The 21,687-nt window shown below is 37.9% G+C and overlaps 1 protein-coding gene across 1 annotated transcript; it reads left to right on the forward strand.

Moving 5' to 3' along the window:
• The first annotated feature begins 224 nt into the window (after nt 1-224).
• MRPS35 (mitochondrial ribosomal protein S35) lies at nt 225-21,687 on the forward strand. The gene is made up of 8 exons (XM_056340599.1): nt 225-411; nt 2,419-2,462; nt 3,667-3,834; nt 4,227-4,287; nt 7,469-7,608; nt 7,919-8,028; nt 9,777-9,846; nt 21,181-21,687. Exons 1-8 carry the CDS (start codon nt 258-260, stop codon nt 21,454-21,456), a joined length of 1,023 nt encoding a protein of 340 aa, XP_056196574.1. The 5' UTR covers nt 225-257; the 3' UTR covers nt 21,457-21,687.

A 21,687-nucleotide genomic window follows, 5' to 3' on the forward strand; every position in this document is an offset into this window, starting at 1 on the left:
ATCCCCGCACGGCCCCCCGCCCCTCCCCGCCCCGCTCTGAGGGCGGTGGCTTTCCGGCTGCGGTTCCGCCCCGCCCCGGGCGCGCCAGTCAGCTCCGCGCCGCGCCGCGCCGTGCCGCGCCGCGCCTCCCCGCTCCCCTCCTCCTCGAGGGCGGGGAGCTGCTGCGATTCGACTTCCCGCCTGGCTTGGCCCGAGCCGGCTGCCGTCCTGCCGGGGGGCGGGTCGTGGGGGGAGACTGCGCGCGGCAGGGCTGGAAGATGGCGCCCGTTAGCGGGGCGGCGCGGCTCGGGGCGGGTTATTGGGCCGCGCTGGGCCGGCGCTGCGGAAGGGCTCCGCTCGCACCTGCCTTCGGGGCGGCGCCTTATTCCTCCGTGCCTGCGGTGAGCAGCGGGGAAGGCCAGCAGAGGGAAGGTGAGAGCGGCCCGGCCGACTGTGGCGGCGGCAGGGGTGCAGCCGTCCGGGGGCGGGGGGCTCGGGCTGGCGGGGCGCTGAGGGCGGGCGGGGAGCTGAGGCCCGTGGCCCTACATCCTTCCCGGCTGCAGACGGCCTTGAAAAAGTCGGATTTCTTTGCAAGTATTTGCTGAAGAGCTTTTGGTTTGTTTGCATTTTTAAATTTTGTGGTAAAGGTTACAGATTTTTTTCTTTACTTTTGCGGTGGTAAAGGCAGCACAAATACTGTGAGTAGTCTGAAGAAAGAAGTGAACAAACGGGTGTTTGCTAGACAGAATATTTAGGATTACAGCGATACGGTGGACCTGCAGTGCATCGCCTGGTTTTAGGTATTACGAGTCAGAGTTTCATCGTTTGAGGCAGGTTAAGCATTTGCCGTCGTGTCTGGCCTCAAGCAGAGCTGTTCAGGGTGTTCTGAGTGCAAATGGAAACGGTTGGGCAGGGTTGTACCGATGTTTTTCTGAAGGCAGGGTTGGCGTTTGTCATCTGCAGGCTCAGGAGCAGGCTGGGTTGCTGAAAAGGCCTTTAAGTGATGTCTGATGTTGGAGCCCCTGGCACTGCAGGAGTAAAAGGTTTCCTGACCTGGAATTGTAGATGTTTGTAACAAATTTAATAGGATTGGTATGACTGAAGTGTGTCTGAAAGCACCACAAAAATGGCAAATTAAGGGATAAAAGAATGCTGTGTATTAGTTGTTGCAGAGCCCCATATGCATTGTTCACTTTGAATTTTTATGTAGCAAGAAGAGGAAGAACAGAGTTTGGATAAAGAAAACAGAAGAACTGCAAAATACATAATTTTTCCAAGGCTTATGTGGGGTAGGGTTGTAAGACAAATTAATGAGGCAGAAAGAACCCAACTTCACTCTTAAATCCCATTCAGTGTTTTTTTGCTAATTATATTCTGTATTGTATTATGGCAACAATTAAAAGCAAGCAAAAAAGCACCCAAGCTCAAACTAGATGCTTGAAAATAAATGTTACTGTATTCACTTTCATTTATCTGACTTTTATAAAGGCCGTGTTGTTTTGATGTTGTTTATTGGAGACAGAGCGTGGCTTGAAAGTATTTAGAGTTTGAGGAGGGAGACAGGGTGGCTTGAAAGTATTTAAACTTTGAGGAGGAGGAGGAGGAAACAAAACCAAGAAAATGAAGATCTCACTTTAGATTGAAAATCAAGCGGTAATTGCTATCTTCATGCATCCCCACGAGTCTCTCATCACAGCTCCAACTGAAGTTAGGTGGCTAAAAATTTGAGCCAAATGGTGTCTCAGGCCTGCTGGAAGGGAGTAAACTCTTTCACTGTGGTGCATCTTGTCTGGGACTGCTCAATAAGCCAGATGAACATGGTAAAATGGCAGAAAACAAACCCATTGGTTTGTTCCCCAGCTCAAGAAGAAAAACAGTTTGATGTGCTTAACTCTTTAGACAGATGTTAGATGAGCTTGAGTGGCACGGAAGAGGGTGTGAAGATGAGCTGTCAGAAGGAAGGGATGGAACCATGGGATTCTCCTTTTGGTAATAGTGAATTGTTAGATTTAGCTGTCTTGTGCTGCTGGTAGAAAGTGATTTGTGACAACAGCCATGTGGGAAGGAGGAAAGGAAGCACAGTTATGAAAGCAAAAGTGTACTTTCTCCCATCTCGTTTTTTCTTTTCTCCTGCATCAAGCTGGAATAAATGATGCTAGCAAAATGCATTTAGGCATGTAACCACTAAATTATTGTTAACATGTTTCTAGGATAGACCCAGACGGAATGGCTTCCAAGCTTTTTTTAATCTTAAATTCCAAAAAATAAGCAAGCAATCTGCAGTATGAGTATCTGATCTTCCCCTTCTTCCATGTAAAGACTGGGAAGTATTAGTGTATATTGTGTTTATGAAAGAAAAAAAAACACAAAATTTTGCTGCTTCCCCCCACAACCCATATAATAGTTTTTACTGATTTTTTTTTTTTTTTTTTCTTTCAGCTTCCACAAGGAGAAGAGGCAGGACACAACAGTTTGTAAGATCAGTAAGTACTGAAATTATTTGTGGTTAACTTAGGTGTTTGAAAAAGTTTTCTAAGTTATATGGCTTAACATTTTGTACAGGAACCCCTTCTGCAGTCAAAACCTGGTGAAACATTTCACTGTAACTATTCTAGAACCCAGACCTAACTTTTTTCAGTCTCCCAGATGTTTTCAGTCTGTGTTCTCAAAAAGGCAAAAGCATTAACGATAACAAGCTAACAGTTAGCTTGTATTGACACTGTGTATTGCAGGTCTTAAAAGTAATGTAAAGTTCATTTAAAAAACAGATAGACATTTTAATGTTGTTTTCAGTATGAGTTTACAGGATCTGTAGTGATTTCTTTCTGGCATAATAAAAAGCTGTGATATTGTGCGTAAGTGAAATTGTTCATGCACAGTGGAATTTAAAGTGATACCTGAACATTTAATCACCGAGTATTTTCTTATTTATCCCACACATAAATTTCAAAAGCAGTACATCAGATGTTACGATTTTTAAAGGCAAATAGTAAAAGTGGACCTGGCATGTATTACATTTTTGTTTAACTTCCACTGTTAACTGGTGATATAATGATATACCAAAGCAGTGAGACCAACTGACTGCGTATATTTGTTTTTTACCATTATAAAGTAAAAACTAAGGTTTTTTGGGAAAAAAACAGTGATTTGATTATTTTTTTGAAAGAGCATTTGACTGAAATCTTGGTCAGTTATTATGGAGGATATAAGCTATTTCTGCAATGTAGCAATGCATCATTCCTGTACTGGGATTTTTACAGCAAGTAATTTTGGAGTTATTAATATTTTTTTTAATATTAACTTGTTCAGACTTTCAGAATTCCAGAATTTTAAAACTCATTTAGGCACTTTAGGAAACAGAATTTGCAATTAAATACTAGTTTGATTCTTCCCTCTGCCCCCCCCTCCCCCCGCTGATCTATCATAATGCAGGAAATGGTGAGTTCTTTCTAAGCATTTCTGAAATAAAATGCAGTTGAAGATTGGGAAAGGCCTGTAACCTGAGTTTGAGAGGCTATCTTTTAAAAATTCCATTACAAAAGAGCACTAACTTTCAATGTAAAGGTGTCTGGAAATTTCTAGCTGTGAGAATTTATTCCTGAAATAACTGTTGTGTGTTTTGCTCCTGCTTTGTCTCACCAAACAGTGTATCTTCCATCAAACTTTTTATACTTTTCAATTTATTAGGGTATACCTCCCAGAACTGAGAGGATGGCTGTTGATCAGGACTGGAGCAGTGTTTATCCGACAGCAGCAGTGTTTAAACCTGCCTCTGTGCCTCTCCCAGTTCGAATGGGTTACCCAGTGAAGGGAGGAGTACCTCCACCAAAGGAAGGCAACTTAGAACTTATGAAGGTAAGACACGTGCCATTGGTGTGTGGTAACTTTAAAAGTCATTATTCACTAAGGCTGCACTGCTTTGATTGGAATATTTGTATTGGATACAGTTTTCTATTATTAAATAGGGTAATACTCCATGAAATGGTAACAAATACAAATATAAGTAACAAATGAACCAAAGCAGGAGATGTTTTTAGAATTGTCATGACTATGACTTTTGTAATGGGGCTAACTTAAGTCTTTTGCTAAATCAGACTTGAGAAGAGTCTTCTTATCTTAATATTTTATTAAGCGTATTGTACTACCTTAACAAATGTTAAAAATGTAGTCAGTTTTCAGTAATTCCCTTTTATTTATGAACAGACAGAAAGCTATTATTTTGGTAACTCTTAATGTGTCTGTTTCAGATTCCCAATTTTTTGCATCTTACTCCTCCTGCAATTAAGAAACACTGTGCAGCTCTTAAAGGTGAGGGGGGGTTATTCTCTTTTGTTGGGTTTTTTCTTTTTTCTGTTTTTAAATAAAACATCTCTCTTGAAGTTTTAAGACAATGCACAATGTATCTGTGTGATGAAGTAGAAGGTGAGGCACAGTCCACCTGTGAAGCTGGTTATTTGTCAGGCTTTGGCTAGTATTGTATGCTTTCTTACTGCTGCTAGTGTCGTACGGGTGGTAGGCTGATATGTCTTGGGGGATTTTCAGCACACCAGTAAGACTTTTACCTTTCAATTAGGCTCTGCTTATACTGGAGAATTTATAGTTTAGCATCTTAAGGAAGATGAGTGATGAATGTGACTCAGTTCTCAGAAGATTATCTGTGATTAAACCAGGGTTCAATCAGTAAAATGCTATTAATAAATGAAACCTGTGAGAGCAAGGTCTGCTGGGGAGACACAGCAAGCAAATAAGGAGAACCTAGAGGTTAGCCATCAAAGAGTGGAGGCAGAAGGAGTCAGGGAGGAAATGGAATTATAGAATCTTTTAGGTTGGAAAAGACTCTTAAGATCATCAAGTCCAGCAGTTAACCTAACACTAAGTTCACCACTAAATCATGTCCCTAAGCGCCGCATTTACACATCTTTTGAATACCTACCTCCAGGGATGGTGACTCAACCACTTCTCTGGGCAGCCTGTTGCAGTGCTTGACAACCCTTTTGGTGAAGAAACTTTTCCTAATATTCTATCTAAACCTCCCCTGGTGCAACTTGAGGCCGTTTCCTTTCCTCCTAATCACTTGCTACTTGGGAACAGAGATCAACACCCACTTTGTTACAGTCTGGGGTAGTTGTAGAGGGTATTAAGGTCTCCCCTCAACCTGCCTGATAAGAGGCCTGTGTTGAGTTGCCTGTATACAAATGCATGCAACATGGGAAACAGGAGGAATTTCAAAGTCTGAGGAGTCGCAGACATGCAGATTGAAAGCTTATATGATTGAGGTACAGGCAAGGATGTTGTGGAGGAGCTGACCTGTAGCCAGAAGAAGAGCTCAGATACAGAGCTTTGCAATGAGATGTGTAGCAAGCTGGTTAAGAACTTGAGAGCTGGGATCAGAGGAAAAGCCAAAAAGGATCTTTTTGTGGGCATCTGCCACAGACTGCATATTTGAGAAGGGGAAGTGGATGAACAGCTCAAAAAAGCCTCACAACTGCAAGCTTTGGTTTTCATGGGGACTGCAGTTATCTCAACATCTATTGGAAGCATAGCAGGATGTGATGGAAGCAATTTAGGAGATTTCTGGAGTGTGTTGCAGGTAATTTCTTGATGGAAATGTTGTACAGACTGTCTGTAGGAAGGTGCTATGTTGCGCCTGTTACTCGCAAGTGTGGAAGGACTGGTTGGAGATGTCAAGTTTGCCAGCAGCCTTGGTTATGAAAAGATTGTGGCGTTTAAGATCTTCAGAGAAATGAGGAAGGCAATTTCTCAATGCAGATGATTGATGAGTTGACTAGAGGACTTTCTCTGTTGGATTTGTTGTTCAGAAACAAGGAAGAGTTGGTCAAGTATGTGAAGGTTAGCGGCATCCTTGGTAACAGTGGTGATGAAACTGGTGTTTTAATATCTTGAGAGAAGTGAGCGAGACAGACAGTGGAACTGCAGTCTGGACTTTAGGAGAGTGGTTTTGGTTTTTTCAGGAATCTGCTTGGCAGATCTCATGGGGGAGTCTCCTAAGGAGTGAAGTGGCCTGTGAGAGCTGGTGGATGTTTAAATTCAACCTCCTCAAAAGAGCAAGAATGATCCATTGCAGTGTGCAGAAAGTTGAACAGGTGTGGCAGAAGGACAGCATGGGTGTGCAGGGAACTCCTGAGTGACCAGAGATGCAAAAAGAAAGTACACAGTAGGTCGAAGCAGGTTAAGACTATGCAGGAGGAACAGGAAATTTTTGCCTGACCATCTTCAAGAAGGGCAAAAAAGAAGATGCAGGGAACTGCAGGTCAGTCAGCCTCACAGGCATTCTCTGGAAGATTCTGAAGCAAACCTTCCTGGAAGACATTTCCAAGCATGTGAACACGTGCTTTATAACAGCCTGGATAATGGTAGAGAGCACAACCTCAGCAAGTCTTCAGATTATATTGAACTGGGGGGGAACAAGTGATACACTGGAGAGCAGAACTGCCATTCAGAGGGCAGGGGAAAAAATCTGCTGCAAGGACCCTCATGAAGTTAAAAAAAGGCAACTGCAAAGTCGTGCATCTGGGATGGAATAACCCATGCAGTAGTACAAGCATGCGTGTGGCAGGGGGGCAAACGGCTAGGAAGAAGCTTTGCAGAAAAGGCCACGTGGAGCCTGGTGGGCATTTGAAAGTTGAACATAAGTCAGCAGTGTGCCCTTGTGGCAAGGAAGGCTACCTGCACACTGGGTTGCATTAACGAGTTTAGCAACCACATTCAGGAAGTTAATTATTTTCTCTCTATTGTGTATTGCATCCATTTCTGGGGTCCCCAGTACAAGAAAGATGTGGACCTGTCACATGAGAACTACACAGATAGGAGAGGTGTTCCAGCCCTCTGGTTGTGAAGAAAGGCTGGGAAAATTGAGGTTGTTTAGCTTGGAGAAGAGAAGGCTTCCGGGACATCTTACTGTTGCCTTTCAGTATATAAAGAGGGCTTATTGGAAGGACGAGGAGAGACTTTTTTACCAAGGCCTGTAGTGACAGGTCAAGGGGCAATGGTTTCAAACTGAAAGAGGGTAGATACTTAGATTGAACACAAGGAATAAGTTTTTTGCGATGAGGGTGGTGAGACACTGGAAGAGCTTGCCCCAGAGAAGCTGTGGATGCCCCATCATGAAAGTATTCAAGGTCAGGTTGGATGGGGCTTTGAGCAGTTTGATCTAGTGAAGGATGTCCCTGTCCCTGACGTGGTGTTTGGAGTAGCTGATCTTTGAAGGTCCCTTCCAACCCAAACCATTCAGTGATTCTACTTGGAAGTTGTGAGATGGCATCTGGAGTACTGTATCCTGTTTTTGGGGAACCCAGTACAAAGAAACACATTGAAATATGTAGCAAGTCTAGTAGAGATCCTGCTGTTATCTAAATGAGGATGGTTTCTATAAATTGTACTTTAAAAAATATATATTGCAATAAATTTGAAAAAAAAAAACCAACAAAACAACAGATACTACTTTGAATGTTTTCTCTTTATTATACAGATTTCTGCACTGAATGGCCGAGTGCTTTGGACAGTGATGAGAAATGTGAACAGCATTTTCCTATTGAAATTGAAACGGTAGATTATGTTTCTTCAGGGACATCTATTCGTAATCCCAAAGCAAGAGTGGTGATTTTAAGAGTAAGTAGTATTTTTGTAAACAACCTTTGTTTCAAAACCCCAAATACTTGGCTTTCTCGACAAAACGTGTGCAAGTATGACATGTTGCAAGGAAATGAGAGGGGAATGGTATACTGAATGTCTGAATAAAAAGCAGTGGATTTCCTTAAGTATATTACAGCATGTTAGAACTGAGGTTGTAATGTTACTAGCTTAATAGCTATCCTTTTAATACTTGATAAAAGGTGGATGTAACTATCTTTAAATATTTGCAGGGTGTAGAGATTGGATTTATACCAGTAATTAAAGGTGTTTTCTCTTGTACTTGAAGGTAAAACTTTCTAACCTGAATTTGGATGACCATGCCAAGAAGAAGCTCATTAAACTTGTAGGAGAGCGGTACTGTAAGGATACAGATACACTCACAATTACAACAGACAGGTACAGTTACAAGATGGCTGGGTGCCTTCCAGTAATATCAGTTATTGCCTTGGTGACTTACTATATTGTTAAGGCTAAAATATGACTTAAGAATACCAGTACTCCTGTTATTAACTGTTAAAATTGTAATGGACAAAACATATAAGGTCAAAAACCTAATACCTGTTAAATATTGTTGATTATTGAAGCTCTGTATTTAGAAGTCTCAAATGTTATTTTAAAGTAGTTCTCATGTTTCCCAACAGAACCCATGGGTTCTGTTAGTTTTAAGAATGTTCTGAAGAGTTTCAGGGAAGAAAAATGGCATTGGTAAGCAGACATTTCTCAGTGTTTTGATTTTCTAGATATAAACAAATCACTGTATTTATTTATAGTTATGTTCAGAAGACTGCATTGGAGAAACCTGTTTTCTGTGTTGGATTCTGAAATGTTTTAAGAGAATACTTACGTATTCCTCGATTCATGATAAATTTTAATTCACAGCTGCTTTCAGCAGTAGGAAAAACATTATTGCCAGTCTTTTCTGTTCACATGTTTTCATTAGAATTATTTTTCCCCTCTTAAATTTCCTGTTCTTTCATATGATGTACTGGTTTATTTTACATAAAATAAATACAGAATTAATAAAATCGTGCATATCTTTTTCGATTAGACTGGGAAATCTGTGTAGTTTACTGGGACCACTTGTGCTATCAATAGTTTAATTTCCCTAGCAGGACTTTTTGGCTGAAGCATTAGGATAGCTGAAAGGAGCTTACCCTCTAGAGCATCTGTGAATGGTCTTATGCTGTGTTGCAGAAGAAACTCTTAAATGTGCCTCTTGGTATTTAACTTTATTTTTAGTAAATTCTAAGGCCCAAGCTCTGAGGAGTATCCATTTCTTGGAGTATCCATTTCTTTAATATGGGATTTTTCCAGGCTGGTATTTTGATTAGTTTTAAAATGAGACTCTTTGACTATGCAAGAAATAAAAGTCAAAAGCTTGAGTCCTTTTTAAAGTTTATTTGTAGAACAGCCATAGTTCATAGGCATTCAGATGAGTGATTTTTTTAGTGTCTCAGATGTAGTCTTGCACGATTCAGTTTGTTCCACATCAGGAAGCAGGGTGAAGGAGCCTGCAGGAAGAGGTGAGTGGGAGAAAGAGACAGGAAGGTGTGGTTGATCAGCATGAGGAAGAGATTAATGCCATTAAATTCTCAGCAGAAGGTTTTCATGACTAGTTTTAAGAAAAAGAACTGGTTTTGCAGGACTGTGTCTTATCCCAACAAATCTTACTGGTGATCCTGTTCTGACTTACAGCTACATTGACTTAAACTTTTCTTCTGAAATCATTGGCTAGCTCTCCTGTTCTGAACTGCTATTTCATGGCTATTTTCACCAGTCATCCTCCTCCCTTCAAGTCTTGGGGGAGAAAATAAATTAGGTTTTAAGCAAGTTCAGACTTAATGTTTTGGCTTAGAGGGCAAAGAAGTTTTTAATGTTTCCTGAAGATCTGTAAATTCTTGCATTTTGTACATTTTCCTGCTGATTTGCAGATGCTCATTCGTCTGTGTTCTTAATACTCATGCCTTCATGATGATGTATTTTATTATGTGTAATTCAGAAATGCATGTGAATCAAACACACATTTTCCTAAGATTCGTTACATTACAAATCAGAAAATGCTGATGGCGAGTTTAACATTTTGTTCAAAAGTATATTACAGTGGCTTGATATCAAAAAGACTAGCTTTGTTTATGAATTTTCAGGTGTCCACTAAGAAGACAGAACTATGATTATGGCATACACCTCCTTACAGTTTTGTACCATGAATCTTGGGTAAGCAATTGTGAATAACCTGTGTTCCTTAACATGTGTGTGGTTTCTAATGAGCTCTCTCATAATTTATAGAAAGTTCCATGACTGTGTGCAGCTTGAAGTAAATTATCTTAGATTCTTTTCCTCATCCACCTCACTTTTCTTGATGATTTCATCTAAGTTGCTTATGTTTGAATCTCAATTTCCTAGTCAAATTAGAGTGCATTTCTTTAACTTCACAAGTGCTGTTCTGTTGTTTGAATATAGAGTTTTCCTCTTTTCAGAAGTTCTCTAGTTTTTGACCTTAGTAATGAGATTTTTTCCCAATACTTTTTCTCACAACAAGCCCAAAACTGACCCTCAGCCTAGCAGAAAACACGTTCATTCTCAGAATTCCTGAATGTGGCAGTGCTAGGTTAATGGTTTGACTGGTTGATCTTAAAGATCTTTTCCTACTTAGACGATTTTATGATTCTACCTTAAGTTTGGCAGCATGCTGGGCTTCCTATGCACAATATTCAAATATGAATTGAGTGCATCCAGAGGAATGGTGTATTCTGTGATTAACATCAGTTACTTATGCATCCTTAACAATAACCACATTTAAAGAAAAAAACTGTTCCAAAAAAGCAGGGGTGTGTGTTACTGTCTTTTAAGTTGTGAAAACTAAGATACAGTACAGTATTTTGCCTGATTCCACACTCTTATATGTTACTTAGAATCTGTATTTTCTTGTACTCTTCCTGGGCTCCAGTAAACCATGGCTGTAATTTGGAAATATTCTGCTGCTTAAATGCTTTCACAAATTTTGCCTCAAAATGGATGGTGTGAGGTCTTAGGCTGCTTTTCTGAGCTCCCTTTTGCTCAGGAAAGGAACATCCTCCCCATCTTCTGTTAGTTTTAGGGCTTCATTGCGTCAGAGTTAGTGTCCTGAAAAATATGTAAAGTTACTGTAACTCTTCAGATAAATGTTTCTGCCAAAGCAAGTGTAATGTAAACTTTTCTGTAATGATTCAGGATGTGGCATATTTGAAAATTTTCCCAGTAGGTCGTTTTGTGAATGGTTATACATGTGAAATATCCCAGATGAATGTATTAGAGATACTACTCCAATTTATTGATAATTTACTACAATTGTTTAGTCCTGTAAATATAGTAAGGTATCTTTAGACCACAAATCTTTCTTTTACAGTGAATTCTTCAGACTTCTCTTCTGTATTTTTGTGGTTAATTGTGTTGGTTATAAGTATTGCCTTCAACAATTTTACAAGTGTTTTTACAGAAAACAAGTTAGCAATCTGAAATGAAGTTATTGTTGAAACCCCATACTTATGTTTTGGATATCTTAACTTTGTTTAAATGTAATATGTTTTTAGTTATATTGTTTGAGACAGACAGTGAAAGCCTTCATCATCGGTGTATTTCCATAAATGTAGTCATTTAAAGAAATAGTAGCTGATTAGCTACCAAAATTCATAGTTACTGTTTTCAGTTGTTCTCTAGTATTTAAATTAAATCTCTATATTTAGCATTTTAATGAATTTCAGTATTCTTGATTTTGATCATTGCATTGATGACATAAACATAAGGAGGGCGAGATGTATTTCCCTTTCATTGGAAGTTGCCTTGGAGGAGGTGTTTTGTGATTGTAGAGTGCATCAAATTAAAGTCAGATATGTCTTAAAAGATAGATTTACTTTAGATTTCAAGTGCTTTGTACACATGGATATTTTTCTCCCCAACAGCATTACATTGCATTACAGATCTTAAATTAATGACCGATCAGCTTCCAGTATTAAGCAATGACAAGAGCACTAGACACTGCTTGCTTTATTAATTCCAAGTGAATGCTGCATCTGTCCTGTGCTCTAGCATTACTTAGTGATGGAAGACAGGGCTATACGATATTGCTGTGTGAGTGTTCAGTGTGTATTGAATATGCACAAGTCTCTTTCCCTTTTATTACCTTTCAACTTCCATGTTAATATTTGATGAGTTCATCAGTCAGTTGTAATTGTCTTTGATTTCCATGAAGAATTAATGGTCTCCTGAGACATGTTTTTTCATTTTGTGGTATGTTTTGTTTTGTGATTGGTTTGTTTTTTCCCATGGTCAGTGGTAATGTCTTTTAATAACTTGCTGAAAGATAGTTTGGATGTATTTTGTAAACGATAAGCAAACAATGTATGGTTTATTTTCATTTGTATGAACTTTAATATTGGAGGGGGATGGGCAGGAACAGGCCTTCCATGTAGAGAGTAACATCAATCCTGTTTACAGAACTAACTGAATGATTGGGTGACTTTTCCAATGGAGTAGTGCCACACTGTGTTCTAATGTATGTGCATGATGGAATTCAATAAATGAGGGCAGTGTTCCACTTTTGCTAAGTGAAGGGAAAGCTGGCTACATGTAAATTTTGCCCTCAGTCCTGAAAACTCTGCCTTCTGTCTCTCTAAATATGGCATAACTCTAATTTATGTTAATCACTGCATTACTGAATTTTGTGAACCCACAAGCATGTGAATATATAAAGGGGAAGATTGTATGCAGATATACATCAGGAAATGTAATTTCAAGTGTAATTATATTTTAATTGTCAGTGATGTGTAATTAGTTTGTAACTGTAAGAAAGTAGAGCATCCAAGTAGTTTATGAAACCTTTTTAAAAAAATGACAGTTCTTTGTGGTTTTGTAGTGAACTATGAGCTGTGAAGCTCCATTGTGTAGACATGCATTTTCAGCAGAACATTACTCTTGAATGAGCATGAAGAGGGTAATTCTGGCTCCTCTGGCTCTTTGTAGGCATGCTTAGAAGACAAAATTTATCGCTGTTTCAACAGCAGTCTCTGTATTACAGATTTTCTTGTATGCTTTTCTAGTCTTGGCATCCATAAAACCCCAGGGCATCCACAATTTAGTAATTCTACTGCTATTGCAATTAGAGGGCTCAGGTGGAATTAATTTACAAGAATTCTTTTTGTAATGGAGTTACAATTGAAATACACAACAAGTGTGTGCAGAGAAAATATAAAGGAAAGAGGGGGGGGAATTACCTACAGTTGGTACAGGTATAGCTCTGCCTCAAGGCTCTGAATATGTGGTTAACAATGGATTTTTCTTGGATTGCAACGTGGGGAAGAGAGTTTGTTTGCATTTAGATAAATGAATAAAAGGTTGTCCAGATCAAACTTGGCAAACTCATTTCTGAAAGGTACCATGGTGAAAGTGAGGGAAGCATGTTGCTAGGTTAATGCACTGGCTAGCATTTTTATCTACTCTGACCTGCTAGCAGTGAATGGATCATGCAAGAAGACAGACTAGCCAAATTGTGAAAGGCTTTGAAGATATGTTGGAGGATTGAACCTGGTGTAGAGAAGCTTTCAGAGAAGTTCAGGTGTTTTTTATGATCATGTGTGTAAGAGCTCCCTTTTGTTGAATGCATGGGGAAATGAAGAAAAAGGGAAGGAACTGAAGGAACAAATTTATGTAATTTTTTTGTGTGTGTAGTGGGGGAAGCAGTAAATGAATAAATGTTTTGGTTTGGGTTTGTGAGTGTTAGAGGAGGAAGCAGAGTTTCCGCACTGTGGGAGGGAGGGACAGGGGAAAAGAGTTGTCAAGCTGTTGATAGACAGTCAGAATAAAGAGCTGAAGTGAAGAAAATGACAGAGGTGGCAGGAGCGTGAAAAGTTAAATTAATGACTTGGGAAAGGAGAAAGTAGCTGAAGCTATTTGATTACTTACAGAAGTGGGATACTACGGGATAGGCTTTTGGGCTACATAACCCCTACAAATTGGTAGTTAAAATAGTATTACATTTGAAACGATACTGTCTTTCCTGTCTTCTCATGTTCACGTAGAAATGTCGTTGGTGGACTTGACCATGCAAAATTCTGCAAAAGCTGAGGGCACTCAGAACCTTTCAGTATTGTGTTAGAATTTACCAAAATACAGTACAGTGTTACCAGTTGGTATTTGATCTGTATTTAAAGAAAAAAAAACCCCACCTTTATTCTGAAGAAAGAAATGTGATTATTTTCTTTTGTCCTCTGGAATGCATTCCTGTAGCAGATAATGTTACCCTTGCTTTTGGAAAAGAGAATCTATAGTTCTTGTTGTTTTCTGGCAGAAAAAAACCAAACCTTGCTTGTTTGTTTTGATAGAGGAGGAAAAACGTTAATTCATCCTGTGGTTCTTGATCCATCCTCTGTTATCACAGGCTCAAATGAGGTATACTACTGTAAAGCAGAACAGTTATGGGAAGCTGTTCCGAATACTGGCAGCATACTGGTGGACTGATAATAGTTGCTTGGTAAGACAGTATGCTGTTTCTTGAGATAGATTTGAACAGTGGGGAGCAGTGTTAATTAGGGGTCTACGTATTGTGGTCTTGGTTCAACCTATTTGAACTACAGGTTGGGTAATGAGGCAGCCTAAATCTAATGGAGAATTTGATTTAGTTAGTCTTTGTTATTTAACAGAGATGCATAAGAAGCAAGAAGTGTACTTTAAAAACCCAGACTGATGCATTTGGCACTTTAATTTTGATAAAAGCAGACAGATGTCAGGTCTCTTCGTTCAGTTATCTTTAAAACATTCAGTTTTTAAAACTTGAGAATGCTCGTTTATTCTCTTATTTTAAAATACTCGGAGATCTTTTACTTCCTGTTTAATAGTTTTAAGGTTGTCAATCAAATATTTGTGTTTTATTAGCTTTTAGAATGGATTCAGCAGATACCTGACTTGCACCATCTAGTAAGAATTGAACTGAACTTCCTTGAACTTCAGTGCTGTAACATCTCTCTAAACCTGAATGCATTTTTGTGGTACTAAGTGTTTTTTAAAGAGTAAGAGTTTGCTGCCCTCAAGTGGTTAAAACTATCATAAACCCATTTATTCACACGGCTCAGATTAATAGTTTATCACTGAAAAGTAAAGTTCTGTTATGAGTTGAAAGCAGGAAGGAGAAACAAGTGGAAGAGAAAGTTAATTTTCCAATTAGGAAAAACATTCAAAGTCATCCTAAAGGGGAGGAATCCGAAAAAGATAGAATGAGAAAATAACTTACAGTTGTTTTAAACCAGTCAAGACTACAAAAGGTGCAACAGTTTTAATTGCTCCAATTCCACTTGATTTTCAATGTACACAAATGCAAGATGATGGAGACTGGAGGATGTCATTCTGTATGACACAGTTGAGTTCTTGAAAGATGAGTGAAAAGGTGTCCTTTGCATTTTCTGTTCTCCAGTGTATTTCTTAAAGTAAAAGGTCTAATCTGACATACTAAGAATAACAGTAGAGTTAATGCTTTACACAATTTTGAACTTTCTCTTGCTTTTTCTAGTAGTGTAGTTCAGGAGTCTGATAAAAAAAGATTCAAGACTTAAAAATAACAGTAGGGAAGAAGGAATATAGAGGTAGGGGTAAGTGGTAATTGGCTACTAAATATGTGCAGTAATAGCCAAAAGGTCTTCTAGGTGCCTCTCCTTACATTGTGCTTGCACTTTAGATGTTAATAGTACTTGAAAGGACAGGGCAGTAGAAGCAGAGAGGTGAGAGAAGTAAAAAACTGAAGAATGGACAGACAGTGACAGAGGCTTAACTAAAACTTATCTGTGAACCCCAAAGCTGTGGTCTGAATGCATTTGAGGAAAGTATCCCACATTGCTTTTGCATTCCTTTTTAAGTAGAACATTAAACAGCAAGGCACTGGTGGGGTGGGGAGTCTGTGTGCCTGCAGCTGAAGGAATATTTTTACATCACCATTGGTGGTAATCCTGAAGTCAGTTGTATAGCTTTTCTCTGGACTTCAGTTAGCACTTAAATTGTATTGTGGTTTTTTTCATCTACAATCGTTTTAAGCCGTTACAAGTAAGCATACTTTTCATCACTTCAGGTCGTGCCAGTAGAACTTAGTTACAGAATTTTGCAGTTGTCATAGTAAGAGTTTACCTTGTAATTCAACCTAAAATATATGAAAGGATATATATTCTGAAACCAAACAGGTCTCTGGTTACTTCCATTTTGAAAGTATACTTTATGTTTTGGACACTCAGGATGTTAAGGCACATGGGTTGTAGGCTTAAAATGGGAGGTGGAGGGAGATGCTTAAGTCTTGCTGAAGCTGTCTCCCTGGGCAGAAGAAAATTCAGGATTCATTTTGCTGAAAAAGGAGGGCCGTAGTGTAGTGGCTAGAGCATGTAATTGGGAGAGATATTTAAAGCTCTGGGCACCACTTAGTATAACTGAAGACTGCTTAGTGTAAATCTCCTGACTTTGAGATCTTAGAATAATGAAGTGTGATATGACTGTGCCCTCCATACAATAGTGTTCTTTCTCAGTATGTCATTATATATGGTTTAAGTAATGCAAACTGAGGCAGAAGTAAGGGTGGTCTCTGAATGTTGTAATATATACTTTGTTTTGAAGTATGTATTGCGTTTCATTGTGCACTCACCAGTGCTCAAAATCTTAACAGCTTGAAAGAGTTTTCATCATTAATATGAGTCAGAAAAGATAAGTCTAAGTGGCATAGTAGATGTTAAATTTAATAACTTTCTCTGAAGGTCTGAATGCAAACATTTAAAATCAAAGGGAAGAATTTTGCTGACAGGAAATGTGTATTGTAGTGAACGAAGGTTAAATATCTTTGTACCTCTTGCTTGGAACCACAAAGGTTGAATATTCAAGCAAAAGATTTAATTAAAAATTGTCTTTATACTATTTCAGACTGTGGCATGCTTTTTGTAATACCTTGTTTTTAAGCCCTTTGTTTCTAGTTGCTGGAGTAACAAGGCTCCTTTTTGATGCATAAATACATATTTTTACATCTGTTTAATTTTACATCGAAATATTGGAGTAAAATGAAATCTTGTGGGGCATAGATATTAACAAAATTAACAGAAAATCATGAAATATTTGGACCCTTAATATCACTTATCTTTCCTGATAAGATCAGAATCTTACCTGATTGGCATTCAGAAAACAAACTGCATTAGGTAAATACCTTACAAATGACCTTTGCAGAAGCCTGGATTTTCCAGAAAATACGTGCAGCTGCTTCAGCCCAGAGAAATTAGGTAGTGTCCTCATTTTTGAAAGAGGCAATCTAGATGATGGTGACTGCTAAGGACTCTTAGTTGCAGGGTCGGAGATTAAGCTTGTGAGTATCTTTTGCATCCAATATTATTTTTTGAGGCAAAGGTCTCTTCTTTCTTCTCTGCTAGTTCTCCTTTTCTGTTTTACATTTGTACCTTACTGGAAAAGTTTAGTCTTCCCGGTCTTTCTCCTCATTTTCTGTTATGCTCTAGAGTCTTATCTGCCCTGTGCCATTGCTGTGTCCTAGAATAACTTTTTGCTTATTCAGAAGAATGTATTTTAACCTATTCTGCATCACCAAGCAATTAAAAATCTTGTATCCAATCTCATCAGATACAAATATGTTTTGCCTCTGTACAAATTTATGTTGATACTTCTTTTTAAGTTGCTAACTAAATAGTAAAGTTCAAAAGTGTAATACATTTAGAGAGGTAAGTATGTTGTTGTTTTGGCAGCTCCTTTTTGGATTGAAGATACCAAATAATTTGGAAAATGTTAGCATAGCTGTCATTTATTACATGAAAATCTGTAATTATTGTACCACACAGAGTATCTTTAATTTCAGTGCAGTACTAATAAATGGGGATATTTATTCCAGGCTATACAGAGTTTGACTTGCAACTTAAAAAACTCGCCTTCTCCTTCAAAAACCTCCCACTAAAATACTTGGTCTTTGCTAAAGAGCATTAATTTTTTAACTGTTCAAACCACCGACAAGAAAGTTGACTAACGTGAGTGATGTTTTTAATTGCCTTGAAGATTTCTGTGTGCCACTTACAAATCTTAGTTAAAATGTTTTCCCCAAAAGAAACACCAGAGAACTGACAAATCTAATCCTTTTCCATATTGCTGTGACCGCAAAATTATGAAAGTTAAACTGGCAGAAAAATGAAGAAAAATGGTGAAAAGCTTGTTCAGGTGACCAGAAATGCTTTCTGTTCTTCTATACTTAAAGGTGCAATATAAGTTGAAGCTTTTTGTTAATGACATTTATGTCAAAAGCAATTTCACTGGCCAGAGTACTATTTTACTATTTATACTGGGTTAGCATTTTAATTAAGCGCTCTAAAGGCTTGTAAACGTTCCAAAATACTGGCTTAAACTGTAGCATAAAAGATTTGCTTAGAAAAAAAATCGTATTCATTTTTAACACCAAAAAAAATATATTTCTTTATATTTGCTTTAGGAAGTGTAAAAAATAAAAATCACTCCTCTGTGGCTCTTTAGGAATAGGTTTAGATCCTTTGACTGTATGAACAGTTGTTTTCTGGTGTTGGGTTTTTGGTTGGCTTTTTTTTTCTTTTTGCGGTTCTTACTGGAAGCTTTGGTAAGAGAAATAGTTGGAATTATCAGCAGAGTACATCTTCAGCCAGGCTGGTTAATACTCAGATTGTGTCTTATGTATGATAGAATGAAGTAATTGTTTTTAGTGAATTCATTGAAGAAATATATTTTGAATATTTTGATTTTTTACATCATTCACTAAGTGGGGATTATAGAAAAATGTTACACACTGCCACAATTTTATTCAGGTTTTCACAATTTTATTGTTATTTGTAGGACTCTTACTGCAGTGTTTACTTTAAGTTTGCAGGGGACAAAAATAATCAACTAAAAAAAATCTTTGATTAAGACCTCATTTTTGAAGTTTCCCTCATTGTGTCATAGTTTTCTTCTCACTTTAAACTAAGACTACAACACTTGTAACGTTTTCGCTATTCAGACTTCGTGGCTGCTTGTGAACCTAGGGTACTTTTTCAAATGAATATATAATTACAGATTCACTTTCGCAGTAAAAACTGGTTGGAAAGGTATTTACTTTTCACTCAATACAGTCAGTTTGCAAAAATCTGGTTTCTGTTCAGTTTCCTGTTTGTGATGTATGTCTGGACCTGTGTACAGTAGGATAACTTTTCATTCTGAGGCACGGCCACCAACATTGCAGCGATAGATACTGGCTTCTTGTAGCAGTGCTGAGTAATGGATTTTGCAGTCTCCTCCTTCTGTCAAATCCCTTCCTGCCTCTCTACCCCCAGAACTAAAATTTCATTTTAAAATCCATTTTGACACACCATTCTGCTGGGAAGGATTCCAAGAAAGAAATACCTAACAGTTTCTTTGGCCTCCTTAAAATCTTGCTCTGTATAGCTCAAAAGAAATAGGGAAATCTTAATCTGTTTATCAGTATACATCTCCAAAATCCTGTAAGTTAATGTGTGCAGAGAAGAATTTTCCTGAAGAGATAAATGTAATAACTGTCATTAGTTCTTCTTGTCTCTGCTATAACTTAAATGAGCTTAAAAGCCTCACAGTGATCTTTTGTTTGAACTTTAAATGTTGCTTTGATCCAGGGAATGACCAAGGGCAAAACCTATATTCCCTTACACTTGAGAAACCCTATCCCTGTGAGAGAAGCTTTTTCTTTAGAGTTCTTTTGGTGTTTAGGAAAAAAATGTTTTGGACAGCCATTATACAGATAAGCAAAAGTTATGTAAAATAGGATGACGTACATTAATTTTAAACTATGTAAATGTCCACAGTGAATTGTCATATTTTTCAAACATACTTTACCTGCTTGTCCTCTACTGTTTTAGCAATAAAGGTTATGGTCTGTCATCCTTGTCCCACCCCACCTGCCCCTGAAACTGAATGAGGTTCTTTTACTTCTGTGTTGTGTTGTGTCCAGGTTTTAATGTCAGTCATATGAGCCCTTTAGCAGTGTTAATCACTGTTTCTGACTAAACATTTGGACTCAGAGATTTAAAAGGCAAGAGATTCCATTTACCGGGTGTAGGATGCAGCATTTGTTAAAGTACTTTTACATTCAGATAGATGGACCCAAGCACACAGGGATTGGGGTGGGGGGAATCTTGGGTTTTAATTAAAGGTTATTAAATATTGTGGTTTGACTGCAGCAACCTTTTAGACTAGTGGGCAGAATGTTTTAAAATAAATGAAAAAACAATATTACCCATGCTCCCTCCGCCCCAAACAAAACAAAACAGGCAAAACAAAAACACCAACAGAAAACCCAACCCTCTCATGATTGCCAGTTTTTTTTGGATTCTGCATAGCATAGCTAAAATTTACTGAAGAGCTCTTTCTGGCAAGGGATTAAAAAAAAAAAATCAAAACCCCCCATATGTTATAAATGCTTTACTATAAAGTTTCTTTGAACTTACTCCCAGACAAATACAAGTTTTATTTAGACATTTCTACAACAGTTGTAAATAAATCAATAAAAAAAAACAAACACCAAAAATAGACCAAAAATGCTTCAAATTGTTATTCTTACACAGTTGAAATAATACAAGGACACTGTATTGTTTTCATCAGTAAAGTACTAAATAATTATAAATCTATTGTAGTTTGTATATTTATTTGCATGTTTGTTTGTGTGTAAAACCACAACTATATCTACAAAGCATATGTATTTACCAGAGTACAATAAAAATTACATCTATAAAAATACAAGGTTATAACATTTGAAATATCCCTTAAACAGTCTGTGAAGCTAGAGGAAGGCCTGCTGAATCAGGGAAATGTTCAAAGAGAAAATTTATAAACAACTGCACAAGCCAAGTATTTACAGGCACTGGGATGATGTCTTCTGTCTGTGTTCAACTTCTGATCCTATCTAATCCTGCAACGCTAATTAGGTAAAAATTAGCACCTTATGGATAGAGATTCTTTTGAGGAGCAATTTGTTTTGCAGGAAGAGGGAATGGATTAATTGATGGTGCTTTTCCTTATGAGTCACACAACATTTCCCAAATGGTGAAGGATTGTTGTCTCTCATAGGTTACTTGGTATAAGCTGTCTCACTTTGTGTCTTTCAGCCAATGTAAACATACCAAAATCATATGCTAGGGGCATAATAGCTAGGTCACTACTTCCAAAGCTTGAGCATTTAGGGTTATTTAAAATGACTACTTTTACAAGGCTTTTTGTTATTCATCGTGTTTAGTCTATAAGCTTTTTTCCCATTCTGATTTGCTAGTTATATCTGCCAGATACCTAAAGAACTTGGTAAGTGGGAGGGAGGAAACTCATTCTGCACAGAAAATGTATGGCGTACAGGCACCTCTTGAACTCTGAGGCTTGAGTTACAAGCCTTGTACTTTAGAGGAGGGGAAATATCTTCCACGATGATTGTAATTGTTAAAGTTAATTGGTATGGGAGACAAGTTTCTTCATATTACTGTAGTTTTGTTTCAGTCTTGAGCAGTTTTCCAGACTATGTATGTTTTCTTTCAGAAAACTGAGATATGGGAGAGCGAGAAGACTGAGGAAGATATGGAAGAATATATATGGGAAAACAGCTGTTCTCAGAAAAATGCCTTGGATACACTACTTCGAATAAAAGCCTCGGAGAATGACGGTAACGTAACTGAGGAAGAGCTGCTTGCATCTGAAGTGGTTAAGAATTACAGAAACTCTGTAACTGCACTTAAAAATGAAGAAACGGAAGATAACATGTCTCAGTATAAGGAATCCGTGAAGAAACTATTGAATATACAAGCATTACCATGAGAGCAGGCTCTGCAGGTACACCCAATTATTATGGAAATATTAAACTACTGTGTTAATATTTCTGTATGATACGGATGTATAATTATTCAGAACCTTAACCTAAAGTATGAAACTTGATGATGACTTAATTTCAATAGCAATCAGATTTTTGTTTACCTCTGGATTTTCTTGTAAACATAATTTCCCTGTCCATTAATACTGTTCTTTGAATAAAGTATGTTTTGAGTCATA

Source organism: Falco biarmicus, chromosome 5 (assembly GCF_023638135.1).
Source record: "Falco biarmicus isolate bFalBia1 chromosome 5, bFalBia1.pri, whole genome shotgun sequence".
NCBI lineage: Eukaryota > Metazoa > Chordata > Aves > Falconiformes > Falconidae > Falco > Falco biarmicus.

What these genes read in the sequence shown, in the direction of transcription:
- MRPS35 (XM_056340599.1), top strand. Translation starts at nt 258, where the DNA reads ATGGCGCCCGTTAGCGGGGCGGCGCGGCTCGGGGCGGGTTATTGGGCC. An exon ending in GGAAGGCCAGCAGAGGGAAG is followed by an intron (nt 412 to 2,418) that starts GTGAGAGCGGCC and finishes TTTTTCTTTCAG; the next exon opens with CTTCCACAAGGAGAAGAGGC. An exon ending in GCAACTTAGAACTTATGAAG is followed by an intron (nt 3,835 to 4,226) that starts GTAAGACACGTG and finishes TGTCTGTTTCAG; the next exon opens with ATTCCCAATTTTTTGCATCT.